Genomic DNA, 21595 nt, shown 5'->3' with positions numbered 1-21595 from the left:
CTTTTACGTATGCCTAGTATTTATTACTTTTAACACTCTAATTTCCCTATGATAGCAGATAACAGAGTTTAAAGTCATGACTAAAGCAACCTAATAGTCTTAAACTTTAATACTATATTGTTGGTATGTCTACTGTCTTAAAAGTCAAATTCCAAACATATAACAAAGAGAAGACTTACCACAAAGCAAAAAAAAAAGCTAATTTTTGCTACTTGAGTTGCAGTTAGTTTCCCCACAGTTTTGAGTAAGGATTCTTGTTCTTTCACGGTAGGATATGACATGCGAGACAACTTAGCTTCCAATGCATGGCTTGATGGAAGCTGTCGAATCTCCATGATATTACTAAACCTTACACGAGACTTTTTGGGAGCTTGAAAGGAAAAGTAAAGTATAAAATCATTAAATGTTTCCCCTCGCATCCAAAAAATGTCACAAGTTTTAATTTACTTATAAATGCATATTATTTAACCCATCTATAATCATATTTGAACAGTCAAAAAAAACAGTTAAATTATTACATGGGACAGCTCTGCTCATTCAAAAGAGTTGGTGGGAAAAATGTTTCCATCTATAAAAAATTTTGAAGGTTTTAAAATGAGACCAATATTCAACAAAGTTTCAAACAACTGCCTGGTTCAGGATTATAGTATGATTATTATTTTAGCATTTACAGTAAAAGTTTATTTGGATTTTTCCTCATAGATATCCAATTTATGAGAATTATTTTCCTGGTCAAGCACACAGAACATTCTTCTGTAGTTCCATTCCTTGAAAGAGAATATCATGGATGAATACTGTGCGTTACATTGAAGCTGGCATTCTTTACCATGTTCAAAGAACCAGCAAAACTCCTGTAATTTGCTATCAAGGTCTTTGATGGCCTGGTTGAAGAGGATACTGTTCATTAATAAATATATCTATATATACATAATAACACCATAGAGATTTCTGGTATTTGGAAGTTATTTCCATTGAATTAATAAAAACGTCCAGTCAACTGGACAACTACAGGCTGAGCCAACACCACATGGAACAGAAGAACAGCCAGGTGATCCAAGGCAACCCACAGAACCACTAAGTTTTGGGATGGCTTAAATGAAGCTAAAACTTCCACCCACTTCTAAGTTTTGCTTACATTTTTCAGTATCAGTGTTTGTGTTCTCAGGTTTTTCACTTGGAAGATCATGAAATTTCACAGGAACATAAAGAGGTTCACTCTGGAATGCAGCAAAAACAGGAACAAATATAAACAAGTATAATAGCTGATATACTGGCTAAATTTAAGTGGATGGTATATAGACACAGATACCACCCAAAACAGGACTGTTCACCACCATGTTTATACAGCATAATTTTCCCAAAATGCATTTTCAAGACTTATATAGGAAACTCAAATGATCCACCCAGGTACAATGACAGAAAGAATCAATTTAAAGCTTAGAAATGTAATCACACAGCACTGGCACATTATGATATTTAATTTTTAAATGTCATAAAAACAGACCTCTCTCAGCTAACAGATTATCTGCCATTCCTTTTCATTCATTCTTTTAACATATACATATTGAGCTCCTACTATGTCAGGTGCTGTTCTAGGTCCTAGGGATATAAGAGCGAATAGAGACAAAGTCTCTGTCCTCAGTGATATAAAATAATCTAGTGGTAGACAACAGAATTAAAGCCAGGTTTGTCTAACCATGCTCTAAAAGTCTACATTTTTAAGTGGTTCTAAATCCCCCAAATGTTTTTGTAAATGTTCTTCAGATGATCTGTATTTAAGGCATAATTCTGTTAATTTAAGAAACAAGGCTGTTTCTTAAATTAACATAAAGTATTTTTTATTTCTTTAATTTATCTCTAACTCCTGATACAGACTCTGCCAATGAAAAATATTCAGTAAATGAAGAGACAATAGGATTTGGAAATAGATGGAGTCTCATTGTTGCATTGAACTTTTTCATCATAGCATTTGGCCTAGAATAATTTGACATGTCCATTTTACAGATAATAGAAAAAAATAGTAGAAGAGTAGGCTGCCATCTCAACTCTGTCTTCTACACTGATAGAGACAACTGATATTAGTCTTGTTTTTGTTTTTTTCTGTTTTTTGTTTGTTTGTTTTTTTGGCCGCACAGCGAGGCTTGCAGGATCTTAGTCCCCCAACCAGGGATCAAACCCGCGCTCTCTGTAGTGAAAGCGCAGAGTCCTAACCACTGAACCACCAGGGAATTAGTCTTGTTGATCCTTAGGATCCCAGAGAAAAGAAATGAAATTTTTTCTAGGCTTCACAAACCATTCACAGCACCTGGTAAGCTACCTTGCAAGCAACTGTAGTTCTAAAAGTCAGAGAAACAAAAAACTGTACTGTCAGTAAGGTCACCAAGCTAGTGCTTCATAAATTGGTTATTAAATTTTAGAGTTGACTTTAAAATTTTTCCCAGATAGAATGCCACATTTGGAATAATATATTTTAAAGAGACGCCTTAGTAATGGTGTAAAAAGAATAGATTTTTACATATTCTCTCTCCAACAAGATAATAAATGCTTAAATAGAGCGACTGATAATAATTCCTTCATATGCTTGCTTATTATCTATCTCCCTCCCTTCCCCGAACACACACTCTCACACACTAGAACATAAGCTGTATTTTGAGAGTCTAGAACAAGTGTTTAACATACATTAAGTGCTCTTAAAAATTTGTGAAATGAATAAGCAAACTGCTTATAGAGTCTCAGTGTCAAGTAAATGTATTTGTTTCTAAGTGGTAATAATATAATAACAAACATGAAGTGACAAAGTTGGTAAGAAACAAAGGACAAAGGACTTCCTTTACTATTTTCAGTCCTTAACTAATTTCCTATTCCCTTCTCTCCCCAGATGTGGCTGAATTGCTTACTTTTAGGTCTCAGGTATCTCTAAGAAAGTACCAAATTACAACTCTCATGGAGAGCAGCCAACATTGAGATATATTTTTATTTTAATATAGCTGTGGTGCTATCAACGCTATTTCAGTCCTTCCCGCCATGGTCAACTCCACCCGCTCTCTTCCTGAGGAGAAAAGAAACACTTACCAAAGAACTATTCATAGTTGTATCTGTTGTACAAGCAGCAAAGTAACCTTCAGCATCTGCAAACTACAAATAATGAGACATGAAATTCAATTAACCTCATGAAATAAAGTAGAACTAATGTGAGTCACAGCTCAAAGGAACAAAACCAAAAATCCAGAGCAGACCTATAAGGGTATAATCATTATTTTTTTTTTAAAGACACCAATTGTACTTGAACATTTGTTACTTTTTTTAAAAATTAATTAATTTATTTATTTATTTTGGGCTGTGTTGGGTCTTCGTTTCTGTGCGAGGGCTTTCTCTAGTTGTGGCAAGCAGGGGCCACTCTTCATCGTGGTGCGCAGGCCCCTCACTATCGCAGCCTTTGTTGTAGAGCACAGGCTCCAGACACACACGCTCAGTAGTTGTGGCTCACGGGCCCAGCCGCTCCGCGGCATGTGGGATCCTCCCAGACCAGGGCTTGAACCCACGTCCCCTGCACTAGCAGGCAGACTCTCAACCACTGCGCCACCAGGGAAGCCCTATAATCATTATTAATAATAACAGCAGCTAATGCCAAGTACTCAACCATGTAAGGTGAGTATTATCATCTTTATTTTATTGATGAAGAAATTGAGGATAAGAAATTTCATCTAAGTAACAGAACTAGGATTAAAGCCCAGTTTAGTCTAACTCTGAACTTAAGCCCTTTTCACAGTATTATAATAACATTTCAGATCACCAGGTAGAGGATGGGTGGGTTAGTGAAGAAGACAAATAACATCTTAGCATTATCATGATAACAGTGTTAACCTCAATAATCCCCTAAATGGATTCAGACACTGGACCACTTTGAGAACCACTGTGCTAGTGCTGTAAAAGTATGCTTTTATTCACACCCACAACTACCCTATCATTTATCCCTGCTTAAAGTTTGAAGAGGTTAAATAACTTGCTAAAGATCACACAATCAGCAAGTGACAGAACAAGATTCAAACACCAGAAGCCCATGCCCTTAAAAAACCCTTATAAATCAGTAAGAAAGAGTCAATGTAGAAAAATGGACAAGATATGGACAACTCACAAGAGAATTCTACTGTGCAACAAATATATGAAAAACTAACCAAAAACACACAGATTAAACAAGATACCACTGTCTACCTATCATATTGGCAAAGCATTAGGGTTTTGCTAACAGTTCAATCTCATGCACTGCTAACAGACATGAATCAGGTGCAATTACTGTAGATGATAATTTAGCAAAAGGAATCAAAAGCTATATAATGACATTACTGTTTTATCCAGCAATTATACTTTTAGGAATTTATCCTAAGTAAATAACTACAGATGTGTACAAAGACATTCCTATTGAATTACAACAAAAGAGAAAGTGAAGGGACTTCCCTGGTGGCGTAGTGGTTAAGAATCCGCCTGCCAATGCAGGGGACACGGGTTCAAGCCCTGGTCCGGGAAGATCCCACATGCCGTGGAGCAACGAAGCCCGTGTGCCACAACTACTGAGCGTGTGCTCTAGAGCCCGTAAGTCACAACTACTGAGCCTGTATGCCACAACTACTGAAGCCCACGTACCTAGAGCCTGTGCTCCACAACAAGAGAAGCCACCGCAATGAGAAGCCCGTGCACTGCAATGAAGAGTAGACCCCGCTCGCTGCAACTAGAGAAAGCCTGCGTGCAGCAACAAAGACCCAACGCATCCAAAAATAAAAATAAATAAATTTATTTAAAAAATAATTGGGGAAAAGAAAAAAATGGTTAAAATGGTAAATTTGATGTTATGTGTATTTTACCACAATTTTAAAAAGAGAGAGAAGGATAGAGAATTAAAAAAGAAAAAAAAAAGGAAAAGGATTAATGTAAAAAAGAGTTTTATGGGCTTCCCTGGTGGTAGCACAGTGGTTAGGAATCCACCTGCCAATGCAGGGGACACAGGTTAGAGCCCTGATCTGGGAAGATCCCACATGCTGCAGAGCAACTAAGCCCATGCGCCACAACTACTAAGCCTGCGTTCTAGAGCCTGCAAGCCACAACTACTGAGCCCGCATACCACAACTACTGAAGCCCGTGTGCCTAGAGCCCATGCTCCTCAACAAGAACAAGAGAAGCCACCGCAATGAGAAGCCCGCGCACTGCAACAAAGAGGAGCCCCCGCTCACCGCAACTAGAGAAAGCCCGCGCGCAGCAACGAAGACCCAATGCAGGCAAAAATAAATAAATGTGTAAAAAATTTAAAAAAAAAGAGTTTTATATTCTTTATTATCAAAAATTCAGTTTCTACTACACGGAAGATACATTACTACATAAACTGCCATTTCTTTCAACACTTAAAAACAAGCATTTTATGTGACATTAATGATGGAATATAATTTGATTAGCTAAACATCTGAAATATGCCCTGAAATATGTTATTTTCATTTTAACATATAAACTTTGAATTAGTTTGCTTCTACAATCAACTTTACAACTAATTAGATGATATTTATTTGATCTGCAAATGACCATAGACTCTAGATATTCTTCTTATCCTTTATCTTCCATCAACTTCTCCACATTAATTGATTCGGACTAGTTAAGTAAGTCTTAACAACTCAGAGCGTGTCATGAGGTAAGGGAAAGAAAGTGATTATGTTCCTCTGACTTCTCACAAAACATTCTGATGTCAAGCTGATTAGAAGAGTAAATTTAAAAGTATGGACAAAAGCAAGTTTTTCTTATATCATGCTATCTTCACTCATTTAAAGAACAAGTTAAAATCTGTTTTTCAAGAAACTAATAGTTTGAAAAAATTTACCCCCACTCCAACAAACACTTAAAATTTTAAACTTACAAAAGCAGCATGCTTTCCTCGAAATCCTCTTGTACACTGTTGTCTCCACGGCTTCCAAATTATAAAGCCCAAAAGGTACAGAACAAACATAGATGTTTTTGCAAAGGTGCTGAAGAATGGTTTGTTGTACTGAGTAAAAACATACTGTGGAGGAAAAAGTTACAGAAACTATGAGACAAACCTTATTACTCATTTCCAATAAAATACAGTTATTACATGATTTTTAACTCTAGAAGTTCATTTGGAAGGGAAAGATCAAAAGGGATTATAAAAATAACTTGAATTCATTTCTGAATATTGTATTTGCCTTGCATACAAAGGATAATATTTCCAAAACAAAGCAGCAACAACTTGCAAAACAACTTTTGTTCAATATTCACTGAAAACCTACTATGCAACAGTATCTATACTAGCAGCTAAGGAAAAATAAGACAGGATTTCCTGAGAGGAGATCTATAGATACAGATACAGATTAATAGACATAAATATAGATATGAAGAATACACAGTGTAATGTGCTAATACCATGATAGGGGGATACAGGGTACCATGGGAGTACCAAAGAAAGACAGAGCATTTTGAACGTTACAGAAGTTTCCCAAAAGAAGCTATTCTTGATCTGTACCTGAAGGCCCAAACAGAGGAAATAGCATAAAGGGAGGCAATGAAACAGTATGGGGTATGAAGAAAACTGCATGAAGTTTAATGTTATTAGGAAGTTATACAACAACCTGTAATCATTGTTTTTTTCTGTTTGATTTTTAAAAATTGAACTATAGTTGATTTACAGTGTTGTGTTACTTTCAGGTGTACAGCCAAGTGATTCAGTTTTTTATGTATATATATATATATATATATATATATATTCTTTTTCAGATTCTTTTCCATTATAAGTTATTACAAAATATTGAATATAGTTCCCTGTGCTATATAGTAGATCCTTGTAATCCTCATTTAAATTGAAAATATCAGAATGAACTCATAATTTTTGTTTCCAAAAAAACCTAGTTATGTGCATTGAAAAGGCCTAGAAAAAAATGATAACCCAGAGAGGGCAGACAGCAGAAGGAAGAAGAACTATAATTCTGCAGCCTGTGGAAGGAAAACTACATTCACAGAAAGACAGACAAAATGGAAAGGCAGAGAACTTTGTACCAGATGAAGGAGCAAGATAAAACCCCACAAAAACAACTAAATGACGTGGAGATAGGCAACCTTCCAGAAAAAGAATTCAGAATAATGACAGTGGAGATGATCCAGGACCTCGGAAAAAGAATGGAGGCAAAGATTGAGAAGATGCAAGAAATGTTTAACAAAGACCTAAGAGAATTAAAGAACAAACAGAGATGAACAATACAATAACTGAAATGAAAACTGCACTAGAAGGAATCGATAGCAGAATAAATGAGGCAGAAGAACGGATAAGTGACCTGGAAGACAGAATGATGGAATTCACTGCTGTGGAACAGAATAAAGAAAAAAGAATAAAAAGAAATGAAGACAGCCTTAAGAGACCTCTGGGACAACATTAAACACAACAACATTCGCATTATAGGGGTCCCAGAAGGAGAAGAGAGAGCGAAAGGACCCGAGAAAATATTTAAAGAGATTATAGTCGAAAACTTCCCTAACATGGGAAAGGAAATAGAAGCCAGAAGGGAGTGGCATGATACACTTAAACTGATGAAAGGGAAGAACCTACAACCAAGATTACTCCACCTGGCAAGGATCTCATTCAGATTTGATGGAGAGATCAAAAGCTTTACAGACAAGCAAAAGCTAAGAGAATTCAGCACCACGAAACCAGCTCTACAACAAGTGCTAAAGGAACTTCTCTAAGTGGGAAACACAAAAGAAGAAAAGGACCTACAAAAACAAACCCAAAACAATTAAGAAAATGGTCATAGGAACATACATATCGATAATTACCTTAAATGTGAATGGATTAAATGCTCCAACCAAAAGACACAGGCTTGCTGAATGGATACAAAAACAAGACCCATATATATGCTGTCTACAAGAGACCCACTTCAGACCTAGGGACACATACATACTGAAAGTGAGGGGATGGAAAAAGATATTCCATGTAAATGGAAATCAAAAGAAAGCTGGAGTAGCAATACTCATATCAGATAAAATAGACTTTAAAATAAAGAATGTTACAAGAGATAAGGAAGGAAGTACATAATGATCAAGGGATCGATCCAAGAAAAAGATATAACAATTATAGATACATATGTACCCACCAAAGGAGCAACACAATACATAAGGGAACTGCTAACAGCTATAAAAGAGGAAATTGGGCTTCCCTAGTGGCGCAGTGGTTGAGAGTACGCCTGCCAATGCAGGGGACATGGGTTCATGCCCCGGTCCGGGAAGATCCCACGTGCCGCAGAGCGGCTGGGCCCGTGAGCCATGGCCGCTGAGCCTGCGCGTCCGGAGCCTGTGCTCCACAACGGGAGAGGCCACCACAGTGAGAGGCCCGCGTACCGCAAAAATAGTAATAATAATAATAATAATAATCTTCTAACGAACAAAAGCCCAGGACCAGATGGCTTCACAGGTGAATTCTATCAAACATTTAAAGAAGAGCTAACACCCATACTTCTCAAACTCTTCCAAAAAATTGCAGAGGAAGGAACACTCCCAAACTCATTCTACGAGGTCACCATCACCCTGATCCAAAACCAGATACTACCAGAAAACAAAGATACCACAGAAAAAGAAAATTACAGACCAATATCACTGATGAATATAGATGCAAAAATCCTCAACAAAATACTAGCAAACAGAATCCAGACAGCAATCAGTGAAAAAAAAGAAATAAAAGGAATCCAAATTGGAAAAGAAGTAAAGCTGTCACTGTTTGCAGATGACATGATACTGTACATAGAGAATACTAAAGACTCTACCAAAAAACTACTAGAGCTAATCAATGAATTTGGTAAAGTAGCAGGATACAAAATTAATGCACAGAAATCTCTTGCATTCCTATACACTAATGATGAAAAATCTGAAAGAGAAATTAAGGAAACACTCCCATTTACCACTGCAACAAAAAGAATAAAATACCTAGGAATAAACCTACCTAAGGAGACAAAAGACCTGTATGCAGAACAGAATAAGACACTGATGAAAGAAATTAAAGATGATACAAACAGGTGGAGAGATATACCATGTTCTTGGATTGGAAGAATCAACATTGTGAAAATGACTATACTACCCAACGCAATCTACAGATTCAATGCAATCCCTATCAAACTACCAATGGCATTTTTCACAGACATAGAACAAAAAATTTCACAGTTTGTACAGAAACACAAAAGACCCCGGATAGCCAAAGCAAACCTGAGAAAGAAAAATGGAGCTGGAGGACTCAGACTCCCTGACTTTAGACTATATTACAAAGCTACAGTAATTGAGACAGTATGGTACTGGCACAAAAACAGAAATATAGATCAATGGAACAGGATAGAAAGCCCAGAGATGAACCCATGCACATATGGTCACCTTATTTTTGATAAGGATGCAAGAATATACAATGAAGAAAAGACAGCCTCTTCAATAAGTGGTGCTGGGAAAACTGGACAGCTACATGTAAAAGAATGAAATTAGAACACTCCCTAACACTATACACAAAAATAAACTCAAAATGGATTAAAGACCTAAATGTAAGGCCAGACACTATAAAACTCTTAGAGGAAAACATAGGCAGGACACTCCATGACATAAATGACAGCAAGATCCTTTTTGACACACCTCCTAGAGAAATGGAAATAAAAACAAAAATAAACAAATGGGACCTAATGAAACTTAAAAGCTTTTGCACAGCAAAGGGAACCATAAACAAGATGAAAAGACAGCCCTCAGAATGGGAGAAAATATTTGCAAATGGGAGAAAATATGTGCAAATGAAGCAACTGACTAAGGATTAATCTCCAAAATTTACAAGCAGCTCATGCAGCTCAATATGAAAAAACAAACAACCCAATCCAAAAATTAGCAGAAGACCTAAATAGACATTTCTCCAAAGAAGATATACAGACTGCCAACAACCACATGAAAGAATGCTCAACATCACTAATCATTAGAGAAATGCAAATCAAAACTACAATGAGGTATCACCTCACACCAGTCAGAATGGCCATCATCAAAAAATCTACAAACAATAAATGCTGGAGAGGGTGTGGAGAAAAGGGAACCCTCTTGCATTGTTGGTGGGAATGTAAATTGATACAGACACTATGGAGAACAGTACGGAGGTTCCTTAAAAAACTAAAAATAGAACTACCATACGTCCCAGCAATCCCACTACTGGGCATATACCCAGAGAAAACCATAATTCAATAAGAGTCACGTACCACAATGTTCACTGCAGCTCTATTTACAATAGCCAGGACATGGAAGCAACCTAAGTGTCCATCGACATATGAATGGATAAAGATGTGGCACAGATATACGATGGAATATTACTCAGCCATAAAAAGAAACGAAATTGGGTCATTGGTAGAGAGGTGGATGGATCTAGAGAATGTCATACAGAGTGAAGTAAGTCAGAAAGAGAAAAACAAATACCCTATGCTAACACATGTATGTGGAACCTAGAAAAATGGTACAGATGAACCGGTTTGCAGGGCAGAAATAGAGACACAGATGTAGAGAACAAATGTATGGACACCAAGTGGGGAAAGTGGCGGGGTGGTGGTGGTGGTGGTGTGATGAATTGGGAGATTGGGATTGACATGTATACACTGATGTGTATAAAATAGATAACTAATAAGAACGTGCTGTATAAAAAAATAAATAAAATTCAATTAAAAAAAAAAAAGATAACCCAGAAGCAATGAACACCTCTAGAATCCAGTTGATGATCTGTACCATCTTGCACACACAAAAAAACACAGGACCTTGAAGAAAGGGTTAAATCCAAGTATGGGACAGGAATGTATGAGATGAGTCTGGGGCATCTTGTGCCAGAAGGCAAACAGGATGTTAAAGATTAATGGGGTAATATTGAAAGGACACTGGAGAGAATTTAAAAGGGCTCCCACCGGCCTCAGATAGGGCAGTTTAAGCATCAAAAGGGATAATAACTGGGCTTCCCTGGTGGCGCAGTGGTTGAGAGTCCGCCTGCCGAGGCAGGGTACATGGGTTCGTGCCCCGGTCCAGGAAGATCCCACATGCCGCGGAGCGGCTGGGCCCGTGAGCCATGGCCGCTGAGCCTGCGCGTCCGGAGCCTGTGCTCCGCAACGGGAGAGGCCACAACAGTGAGAGGCCTGTGTACCGCAAAAAAAAAAAAAAAAAAAAGGGATAATAACCACAATTGCTTAAAACACATCAAATATACAGAAGTCCATAAATGTATAATGATATGCAAAAAATCCTCAATGGTTACTTCCGGAAGTTGCTAGGCAACATTAGTTTAAAATGAATAAAGGGGAAAAAAATGAATAAAGGGAAAGAATCAAGATTTATCCAACCTTTCCTACGTGACCCGTGTATCAGGATAACCAAAGAGTAGTTGTGGAAAAGTTCTCCTTAAAGAATTCTAGCTAATAAACGCAGAAGGACTGACCCTTAGAAAAATCACCATTTTACAACCCTAGTGAAATACTCTATCTGGGCAATAATTATATGGATATTCAACCATTACCTAAAGATTGATGAGGAACTTACAGTGCTCAAATTGGCAATCATCCAAAGTAAGACTTGCAGACATTATGGGCCTCATGTTGTGATGTCCAAGGAAGTACCCAATACCACCAAGGCATTTTTTCCTAAAAACTGAACCTAAATCAAATCAAGACTTTACATCTACCATTTTACAGGAAATAAGAGAGACAAAGGAGCAAGCTAAATGAAATCTCAAGGAAGTAATTAGCCAAATCCAGAACATGTGTGCTGTGGACTGAATGTTTGTATCCCCTTAGGTGAAAATCTTAACCCCCAATGTGATGGTATGAGGAAGCAGGAGCCTGTGGGATGTGATTAGGTCAGGAGGCTAAGTCATGAATGAGATTAGTTCCACATAAAAGAGACTCCCGAGAGCTCTCCTGCCCCTTATGCTTTGTGAGGACACAGTGAGAAGACTGCCATCTAAGAACCAGGAAGCGGTTCACAACAGACATCAAAACTGCTGGCGCCTTGATCTTGGGTTTTTCACTCGCCAGAACTGTAAGAAATGTTGTTTGAACCACCCGGTCTACGGTTGTCTGTTACGGTAGCAGCCCAAATGGACTACGACAGTGTGATATATTCTACAGGAAGAATGATCCAATTTCTCCAACAAATCAAAAAAAAAAAAAGAAAGGGAGGGAATACGGTTAAGGACTAAAAGTGACTTAAAAGTTCCAACAAGTATAATGTGTGATCTTTGACTAGATCGTAACCTAAAAAGACGTCCTTGACAACCAGGGAAATTTGAATATCAAATGATTTTAATGAATTATAATTGATTTTGTGAGATATATTAATGGCATGGTAATTATATTTACAAAATTAGAAGTCCTTTTGAGATGAATATGAAAGAATTTATAGGTGAAATGTCAGGTAGCTAGAATTTGCTTTAAACACTGGAAGAAAAAATGTTTGGGAAGGGGTTGATAAGATTGGCAAAATTTGGGGCTTCCCTGGTGGCATAGTGGTTAAGAATCCGCCTGCCAAGGCAGGGCACAAGAGTTCGAGCCCTGGTCTGGGAAGATCCCACATGCCGCGGAGCAGCTAAGCCTGTGCACCACAACTACTGAGCCTGTGCTCCAGAGCCCACGAGCCACAACAACTGACCCCACGAGCCACAACTACTGAGCCCGCGAGCCACAACTACTAAATCCTGCGCGCCTAGAGCCCGTGCTCCGCAACAAGAGAAGCCACCGCAATAAGAAGCCCGCGCACCGCATCGAAGAGTAGCCCCCGCTCGCAGCAACTAGAGAAAAGCCCGCGTGCAGCAACAAAGACCCAACACAGCCAAAAATAAATAAATAGAATAAATAAATCTATTAAAAAAACTGTTGGCAAAATTTGATAACTGTTAAAGGTAAGTGATGGGTACGTGAAGATCCATTACACCATTCTCTCTACTTTGTATATGTCAGAAAATTTCCACAATAAGAAGACTGATTTTCAATTTTGAAATACACAGTATATCTTAAGTTTGAAGAGCATATGTGGCTGAGGAATTAGACACATTACATATGCTCCTGGATAACCAAATTATAAAATATCCTCTTATCAACAGGTTTTACTTTTTTCAAAAATAGGGACAAGTTTGTTGTTGGGTTTTTTGTTTTTCCTTTTTCCTTTGCTTAGATATGGATTGTTAAATTATAATTTAATCAGGTGCTCTTTTGTCCTAAATTTTATTATGTGATAAATAAAAACCAAACTATTTATTTAAAATTAAAATAAAAATTTAAAGATAGGCTTATTTCCCTGTCATCATTAAAGAGGGTTCTTTGTAGTTAAACTACAGAGTGTTAATCTAAAAACTAAAAAGGCTGTAGAAAAGTGAAAAATAAATGGCCTATTGTATTCCAGAGTCTAAGTCCCAAAAGGCTAAACATTTATTCATTCATCGGATACAATGTCAATGTCAACTATTTACTTAGCTACCATGTGAGATGACCAGCAGTATCACACTGCTTCTTTTGAGATTTAAGCTCATTGCATAAATGCTAGTCTTCCTTTTGCCTTAAGATAGCAACATGTAAGTTGAAATGCAGTAAATTCTGAAAATAGGTTTTTACAGAGATCATTAGCCAAACAGAATAAAGTACCTGTACAAGCTGTACAAGTTGAAAGAAAAACTAGCTTGTGAACTCAAAATACCACATTACTACCGACAGGTCATCAATAAAAACAACATAAAATTTAACTAAAGGCAATCACTGTATACATATACTTCATAATAATGTTTGAATCGGCAAACATATAAATGTCCATGCACGCATGTATGTGTACGATAGTGCCCTGTACATGAAAACTCAGATCACTTTCACTCATCTGTCCTAAAGCATTCTCACTTTCTACTAAATGGTGACAAATGGATTCGCATCCTAGATGGCTGTTCCACTAGAAGATAGTATTTCTAAAGAAAGAAATTAATTTAGGAAAAAAAACAACAAAAACACCCACAAATATTAAGAAAATATGCATGTACCTCATTTTCTAAATAACCTCCCTAAAAGATATAAGAGAACTGTATGAAGCAACAAAAAGAGTATCCTTTCAGTTTCAACTTGAATTGATACTAATTCATTATCAAAGAAAAGATAAATAATTCAACAATCTTCAAAATACTGCTTTAAGATGAGAGATAGTAATGACGAGAGATACTATAACAATAATAATATTTCTATAACGCAACATCATTCCTAGACAAGAATTACATACCGAAGTAAGTTCTGAGGATGCGACCCATATCACATCAACAAGTAGGAGAATAACAATCCCAAGAGCCATTCGCCTGCGCTGAGTGAAACCACTGCTCTGGGAATTCATTCGGTTCATGATAAATACACACACCATTTGCAGTCTGTTTCGTGAAAATACAGATCACATTAGAGGAGATATTTTTTAAATAACCATAAAAAAATGAGAAAATTAGTATAACAGAAATATCTTACATTTGTTAAGCTAACGTTCAGGTTGAAAGTCATACAGGTTAAAAAAAAAAAAGGCGTGCAATTTACCTTATTTTAAAGGCCTTTCTGAGGTCTTCAAGAGCAGCGCCTGAAAACTGGTCAGATCTGAGCCTAAACGGAGGTGAAAAACTCAGCGCACCTAAAAACCACCACAAAACAATGCTTATGAAAACATCAACCACTCAACATAAGATTCCTAAGCTCTTTTTCACTCTTCACCTTCCAAATGAAAGAATATCAAAGTGTGTGAAATATAACTGACACTTTCCTCTAGACTTTCATGTTATCCGTTGTGTATTTCTAATTATACTCAGAAAAGAACACGGTACAGGAAAAAAAAAAAAAAAGCAGTATTCAACAAACGGCATATTTAAGAATAGTTAGCTACTGAAAAATAGCTTCTCCGAGTTTCATAAATACAGAACTGCATTCGCCTCCCGTGCCTCTCTCCGGAGGTACCCACTCCCGGGACAGCGTCTAGACACGCGCCTGTTCCTAAGTGTCTTTTCCGTCCCCGATCTCGAGCGGAGTTGGGTGATGTGAGAGGAAGGGATTTGTTGTGAGTCTCGACGGCACGTTTCCAAGCACCTCACGTGGTAAAGGGAAAGGATCCTCCAGGCTTCCCCACCCACCCCTGTCCACTTATTTTAGCTCTAAATAGTCATTCACGAGATGGGTGGGGAAAACAGCTGTTAAAGGGAATCTTCCTTTTTCGGAGGAAAAAAAAAAAGTTAAGCCGGTGACGCCTCCCCTGGGAAGGCGAGTAAAGCCCTGAAGCGGCGGCGCCCAGGCAGCTTCCCCAGACACCGTTGCCGTTTCGGTCAAAGCACGTCGGCTGCTACCAAAGGCTGGAGGTGGGGCTGTTGGTGGACCCTCAATCCCGGCTTCGGTGCCGGGTGATTTCGCGGGCCTCCCGTGCCTACCTACCTGGCCTTCTTGCCCCGCGATGGTGTCGTGGCGGCACCATGAGCGGACCCGGCCCGGACCCGCCGCCGCCCAGGGCCACGGCCGCGGCCTCGGACTCACAGGGCTGTTGCGGCGCCTGACATTGCGCTGCGCTGGAGGCCCAGCCCCTGAAGCCGCGGTGCCCCTCGGGGCTAGGCTGCCGACGCCACCCGGCTCCACTCGGCCCGGGAGGGCGGGGAGCGGGTGAGAGTGAGGAACCGCGCAGGCAGCGATGGCCGCGGAGGCCTGGAGCTGGATCCAGGCCCCGCCCTGGGCCCGCCCCCGGCCCCGCCCCCGGGCCCGGCCAGCCAGCCTGGCCTGCGGCCCTGCCCCACGGCCTGAGGGCGGTGGCGCGCGGGTTACGTCACGGAAGCGCAAAGGCGGCCGCGGGAGGGTCCGCCTCTAGGGTGGTTTGGCGGCGCTGGGCACCGAGCGCGGAGAAGGTGCGGCTGGGGCGGCAGGGAGGAGCGGAGGTGGGAAGAAGGGAAGTGGGGCGCGGTGGAAGGAGAAGAGGGAAGCGGGCGTGGGTGGCTGGGTTGGAGCGAAGGTCAAGGGAGGTGGCCGAGCCTCCAGATGGCCCCGCACTAAAAGAAGAGATAGCAACTCCAGGCAACTCTCGATATTCCTTTCTCGAGAAGAGGCCGGAAAAGCAAAATGGCTTGGGAGAACTTTTGCTTTCTGGAAACTTTTTGTATGTAAAGTAGATCCCAGCTCTGGGAATTAGAAGCTGTGTCCCTAGGGCAAGCTACTTCACCTCCCTGACCCTCAGTTTCCTCATCTGAAAACTGGGCATAATAATAGTACCAGCCTCATCTGTTAGTTTGTACATATGCCAGGATTACATGAGCGTACAAATGTGAAGGGCTTAGATAATTCATGGCAGGTAGAACACAAATGTTAATAATTATTACATTGTACAGACTTTTTCTTAATCATCTTCAGTATCCCATAAGAAAAATGGCTTGCCATTGTGCTGGTTTGCATTTAGAAAACAAAAACAATACTACGAGGTTCTGTATGGAGTTGTCTACCACCAGCACATTTGTAACATCTTTATGAGATGGTGTGAAGAAATGAAATTTTCTTCTATAGTCAAATGTAGTGCATTTCTTACCTTTTTAATCTCTCGTTTTATTGAAATTGAATGTATTGAATTTTTTCAGTTGACTAATAAAACAATACCAATGGACATTTTTTGTGTTAATCTAGTCAATTTCTAATAAACTATCAGCATCAAGCTCCTCTAATAAATTATTCAGAAACGTACCATGCAGAATAGAAAAACCTTAACCATTTACTTAAAATTACTACTTAGGGGAAATTTGTTTGCAGACATTAATCAAATTATTTCAGTACCTGCTTTATTTATCCTTTCTTGAGGGTGTCAGGCTCATAATATGCTTAAGAAGTTTTAAGCTACATTTCTGATACACAGACTGAAAAAAACAGTAGCATTATGAATACCTCCCAGGATCTAAGAGTCAGGAAAATTAGGTTCTAATTCTTAATCTGACCACAATTTATTGTGTAATCTTGAGGACTATTATTCTCTCTACCTCAGTTCTCCACCTATAAATATGCTGATACTCTTATCTGTTTCTTAAATAAATAATGCAAATGTAAGTACTTTGTAAATGTATATAAATTACCATTATTACCACTTATTTCCAGAGCATCTGCTAAAGGACGGTGCCTCTAATCCTAGGTTAATCTTCCCTTAACGTTTTTTTCCCAGCACACTCTGAGGGAAATTCCACTGGACTACTCTGAGTCAACAGGCCCTGGTGTGGTTACTGTGCTGTGGCATCCTGACCTCAGGCATTTCTTTCTTTTGTCCCCATATGTCTTGTCCAAGGCCGAGTCCTCAGAAACTTCAAAGTCTTAGAAAGCTGCTTTCTGATATGTTTAACTCATCTGTGTGTGATTAAGTCTTAAAGGCAGGTATCTTTACATTTCCCTTCCTACCAAATCCCAGCTGTCTACATTTTCAAATATAAATTACACAAGAGCAAGGACTTTTGCCTATATGGTCCTCCACTATCTCCTCAGCACCTAGAATAGTGCCTAACACAGAACTGCAGCCAATATTTGTTGAATGAGCTTGAACATCCTGCTGTCTCTTGACCTTTTGAAGCCAATTTTCTTCCTCATATATTCATTTCTGTTGGTAGTACTATTTTCGTAGTCTCACAGGCTTAAAAAGATTGATCTTTCATTTTTATTAATTTCCTTTTTTCTCTTCAAAGTCGATCACTCTTCAAGTCCTTTTGAAATCTCTCAATAGTAGACCCTTAAGATTCATCAGTTAAGTCTTAAAAAAAAAAAATCCCCCGAAATATAAAGAATATAATTTCTTCAGTAAGTACCTATGTTACAATATGAATATGAAAGCAAAGTTGTATGTGAGTGTACAGGGCAGTCACTAGTTAACTAACTCCTGTACACCGGTATCAAAGATTACATTTTAAATTCAAGCCTCAGTAAAATTACAAATGGCTATGGCATGAGCCTTTGGAGCCCCCAGTTAATAGTTGAAACCACTTATAATAGTTCTGTGAATTCCAAGTGCGGAAATAAATAACACTCAAAGGAGAACAAGCAAAAGACATTTATTCAGAGCTTGTGATAGGAAGGCAGGCAGCTCCCATCACTTGTATTTGGCAGAGACTCAAAGACAGGCAGGGAAGTGTAAAAGCTTTACAGTAGAAAATGGGAACTGCTTCAGGATGCCTTGATTGTTGGCATGGGGAAACGAGAAAGCCTAACCAGAAGCAGGTCATCCTATGTGGTTAGTCAGGGGTGCGTATCTGCCTTTCTCTGGTTGGTCCTAAGTTGGAAACAGGGCAAAAACTTCGGAAGCTGGCAGTTACTGATCAAGTCCTGGCCAACAGTCTACTCTTGTAGCTTGTATGTTATCATCATATTCTCTTTAGTACCTACCAGCATGCTGGGTACACAAGCTCAATAAATAATTGATCTGATTTGTATCTAACACATGGCCTACTGGATGGAGGTTCACAATTTTTTTTTTTATTGTACACAAGAGACTGCTTTTGAATTTGAATTACTGCATTTTACGGGGTAAATAATATGTTGTAATGGAAGTCATTACCTTGGGAGAGTCTGGGATATCTAAGGTCCTATGGGTTTATTGTGTACACTCAAGTCCTAGACTTTAAAGGGTTTACAGGCAGGTTGGAGTAGCAAAATAGCAAGAGATCTGAATAAAAGTTCCAAACATATATAGAATAGGCATCCCAGGACAGTGCTTGACTGCTGGCCACTCATTGCCATGCCCTTGAGGGTATTGGCCAGAGTTCCGCAGGCATGATCTCTTTAGGTAAATATAAAGAAGGCTTTAGAAAACAGATGGATCTGAGCTTCATTTGAATGATGGGTAGAACTTTGATGGGGGCAGGGTAGAGGAATGATTTTTTTTTCTAAGAGAGTAAAAGAGTATGAGTGTGGGGAAGGAAAAATTCTTTTTTCCTTTCATCCTCCTAGGTTCTCCAGCTGGGGTCCTATAAAATTAGACTGACAAAAGACAGATTAACAAGGGAACGACAAACGGTTTACTAACACATACAGGGCATATCGTTAGGGAAAAATCTCAAGGAAAAGTAACTCAAATGGGCGGTTAGAGCTTGGGCTAATGTAGCATCTTAACAAAACAATAATTTCTAAAGATGTGACAAAGGAAAAGAGTTTCAGACTTTCAGGTGCAGCAACCCATGAGAAGGTAAATACGTAGGGGCAGCTAATGGAATAAGGTTGGTTTGTGCAGGTCCACCTTGGCTTTCTGTCTTCTTCGTGGCCGTAAAACTTCCCAAGGAGAGGGGATTTAAGTATGGCAGTCCTTAATTTTTCAGAAGTTTCCGCTTTTAGTCAGCAAGGCTTCTTTCTGCATCTGTTGATCTCATTTGCCTCCAGCTCAAAATAATCCTTATGCCAAAGTGACAGTTTTGGGGGGTGGCACATTCTGGTCTCTGACATGAGCAAGAAAGAAAGGTGTGTCCAGAGACAACTGGTAAAACACTTGACAGAACACAGCATATATGGAGGGAAGGAATGGGAATTAAGACAGATCAGGTGAATTCTGGGGAGGTTGCAGCGTGTTGTGAGAGCTAGTTCAGGGAGTTTGGACTTATAATTTGTATGTGAGGAGAAGCGAAGAGCTTTTAAATAAGAGAGAAACACTTTTAGTAAGGCAGAAATAATTAAGTGTCCACTTGATGGCTACCAGTATGGTAGTATTGTTGGGGCACTATGTAAGACATGGCCCTCAAGAAAACCATGTTATGGACAAAACTGATTATCTAATTAAAGCAGGCATTTGCTAAGCTAGAAAGTACTGAATCTAAACGTACTTGGCTAGTATCCTTTTAGCACTATGTACCACGCTGGACGCCAAATCGATGCTCTTTTTGAAAATGGTCTCGCTGGAGTGTTACTTCCTTTTATATCTTACCGGTGAAGGCATAATTGGTGAGGAACAAGATAAGAAAATAAGAGCCCCATTTAATTGATGCTGAGGAGTTTAAGAGTGGCGCCGCCCGTGCCCACCCTGTGCTTTCAGCCAGCCCATCGGCCTCCTGCCAGCTGAGGGGTCCGTGCCAGCAGGTCACAGCATGGCAACGGGGAGCTCATTGACAGCCACATCCACTTCCCAACGTGCTCTTGACCTCCTCAGCTTCTCCCTTGTTCTCTCATCTCCCATCTTGGTCTTGTGCTCTGCTCCTGATACCTGATACCTGACACCACGTGCCCAGTACAACCTTGGCCCTTTCCTCTCTTATCATTTGCACCAACACCTGCGTTCCCATCTGCTGCGAGGCAGTAAATGAACAACCCAGCCTGAGTCTCACAGTCCCTGGAACACTTCTACAGCCCATGTGGCCCATGAACAGCCCAGGTTGCCTCAACTCCCAAATGAGAAAATTTGAAAAAAGCAAAACTGAGGCTATGATATATGTAACAGGTTGTTAGATGTGACTCTTTGTGTTATATTCTGCTTTGAGCAGAGGCCCCGAAACAGAATAAACAATAAGTAGCGAAGACAGTCATGTTCTAAGGTAAGGGATTAGACTGTAACGGGAGTGTCCTAACCCAGTTTTACTGTCAGCACACCACTCATATCCAGGCTGTATATGTAGACTAAGAATCCATGAGAAGAGTCTAAAAATGGGAAACTATGCATTTGTTTGAAGAGCGTTGTCACATTATCTGAATATTCCCATCAGCATCCCCCTAGGGATTCGGGATGTGTGCTTCTCCCCACCTCAGGACCAGCAAGGGAGGAAGTAGGCACTTCTAGAGAGTATTCAAAGGTCTTAGCGCATGTTCTCTTGAGTTTAAGGAACACGAGGGCTGGTGCCTGAGTCTGGGGGCAAGAAGATGCAACTAGGGCTTACTGGAGCCTTGCTGCTCTGTCTGCATGATAAGGAAACAGAATTCTGATGGGAACGGCCTATATTTACAGGAAGAAAAATGAAGATGAATTTCTCACGGGCTAGAAGTGGACCACATAGGAAGGAGCCATATTGGGTTTCTTAAGAGTGACTCTACCAACAAGGGCTGCCTCGAGGGATGCGATATCTCTAACAGAGAACTACTCGGGGGAAAATTATAAGTGGTCAAAGAGATGAGACAGGCCCTTGCCAAGGAAACTACAGGAAACATATGTCCCAGCAGAAGCATTCCATGAGAATGAAGATCTGCGTTTGGAATACACCATGCCGGTGGTGTTCTAGTAAAGGTTTAACAACAAGACCTCCAGGAAAAGAGTCAGATTTGTAGCATTTCTGACTTCCAAGGTAAGATTCCTTGGCTTCTGCTGCAGCCAACTTTGGGGTACCAACGTGACATCACTAAACATGGAAAAGATGCACAAGACACCACTGTAAAGTGCTTCCACCGTGCATATACGGTAGACATAAGTAAACTCAAGACAAGAACATAGAAAACAGTAAAATGTAGTTAAGTAGTTAGAAGATAATGAGTATTTGTTATCTTTGATTTTAAAACATTTATTTAATGGTAAGTTTATATATGATTTAATTTTTAATGATGTCTGGATTTAACAACCGCACAAAATTCCTGATAATTGAACAATTAGC

The 21595-nt window shown here is 39.5% G+C and overlaps 1 protein-coding gene across 6 annotated transcripts in view; it reads right to left on the bottom strand.

The window, feature by feature from the left end:
- SLC35F5 (solute carrier family 35 member F5) overlaps window positions 1-15895 on the bottom strand; it is a 43872-nt gene extending 27977 nt beyond the window's left edge. For 2 of the 6 annotated variants that reach the window (XR_003427887.1, XR_003427888.1), the window contains exons 1-7: window positions 15462-15719; window positions 14583-14673; window positions 14284-14425; window positions 5897-6040; window positions 3073-3135; window positions 1136-1217; window positions 180-370 (exon numbers count right to left, since the gene is read on the bottom strand). Coding sequence is in view for 3 of the 6 variants with exons in the window: in XM_027082611.1 (XP_026938412.1) it covers window positions 180-370; window positions 1136-1217; window positions 3073-3135; window positions 5897-6040; window positions 14284-14425; window positions 14583-14673; window positions 15462-15501 (753 nt within the window). In the remaining 3 variants the exon portion in view is untranslated. Of the gene's footprint in view, window positions 1-179; window positions 371-1135; window positions 1218-3072; window positions 3136-5896; window positions 6041-14283; window positions 14426-14582; window positions 14674-15461 lie in introns of all 6 variants that reach the window. The other 4 variants (XR_003427889.1, XM_027082611.1, XM_027082612.1 and 1 more) reach the window with 4 other exon arrangements.
- Between the last annotated feature and the right edge of the window lie 5700 nt (window positions 15896-21595).

Source organism: Aethalodelphis obliquidens, unplaced genomic scaffold (genome assembly GCF_003676395.1).
Source record: "Aethalodelphis obliquidens isolate GAN/ISIS:26980383/991018 unplaced genomic scaffold, ASM367639v1 scaffold47, whole genome shotgun sequence".
NCBI lineage: Eukaryota > Metazoa > Chordata > Mammalia > Artiodactyla > Delphinidae > Aethalodelphis > Aethalodelphis obliquidens.
The sequence above is the reverse complement of the archived record's forward strand: the minus strand, read 5'-3'. Positions and strand labels throughout refer to the sequence as shown.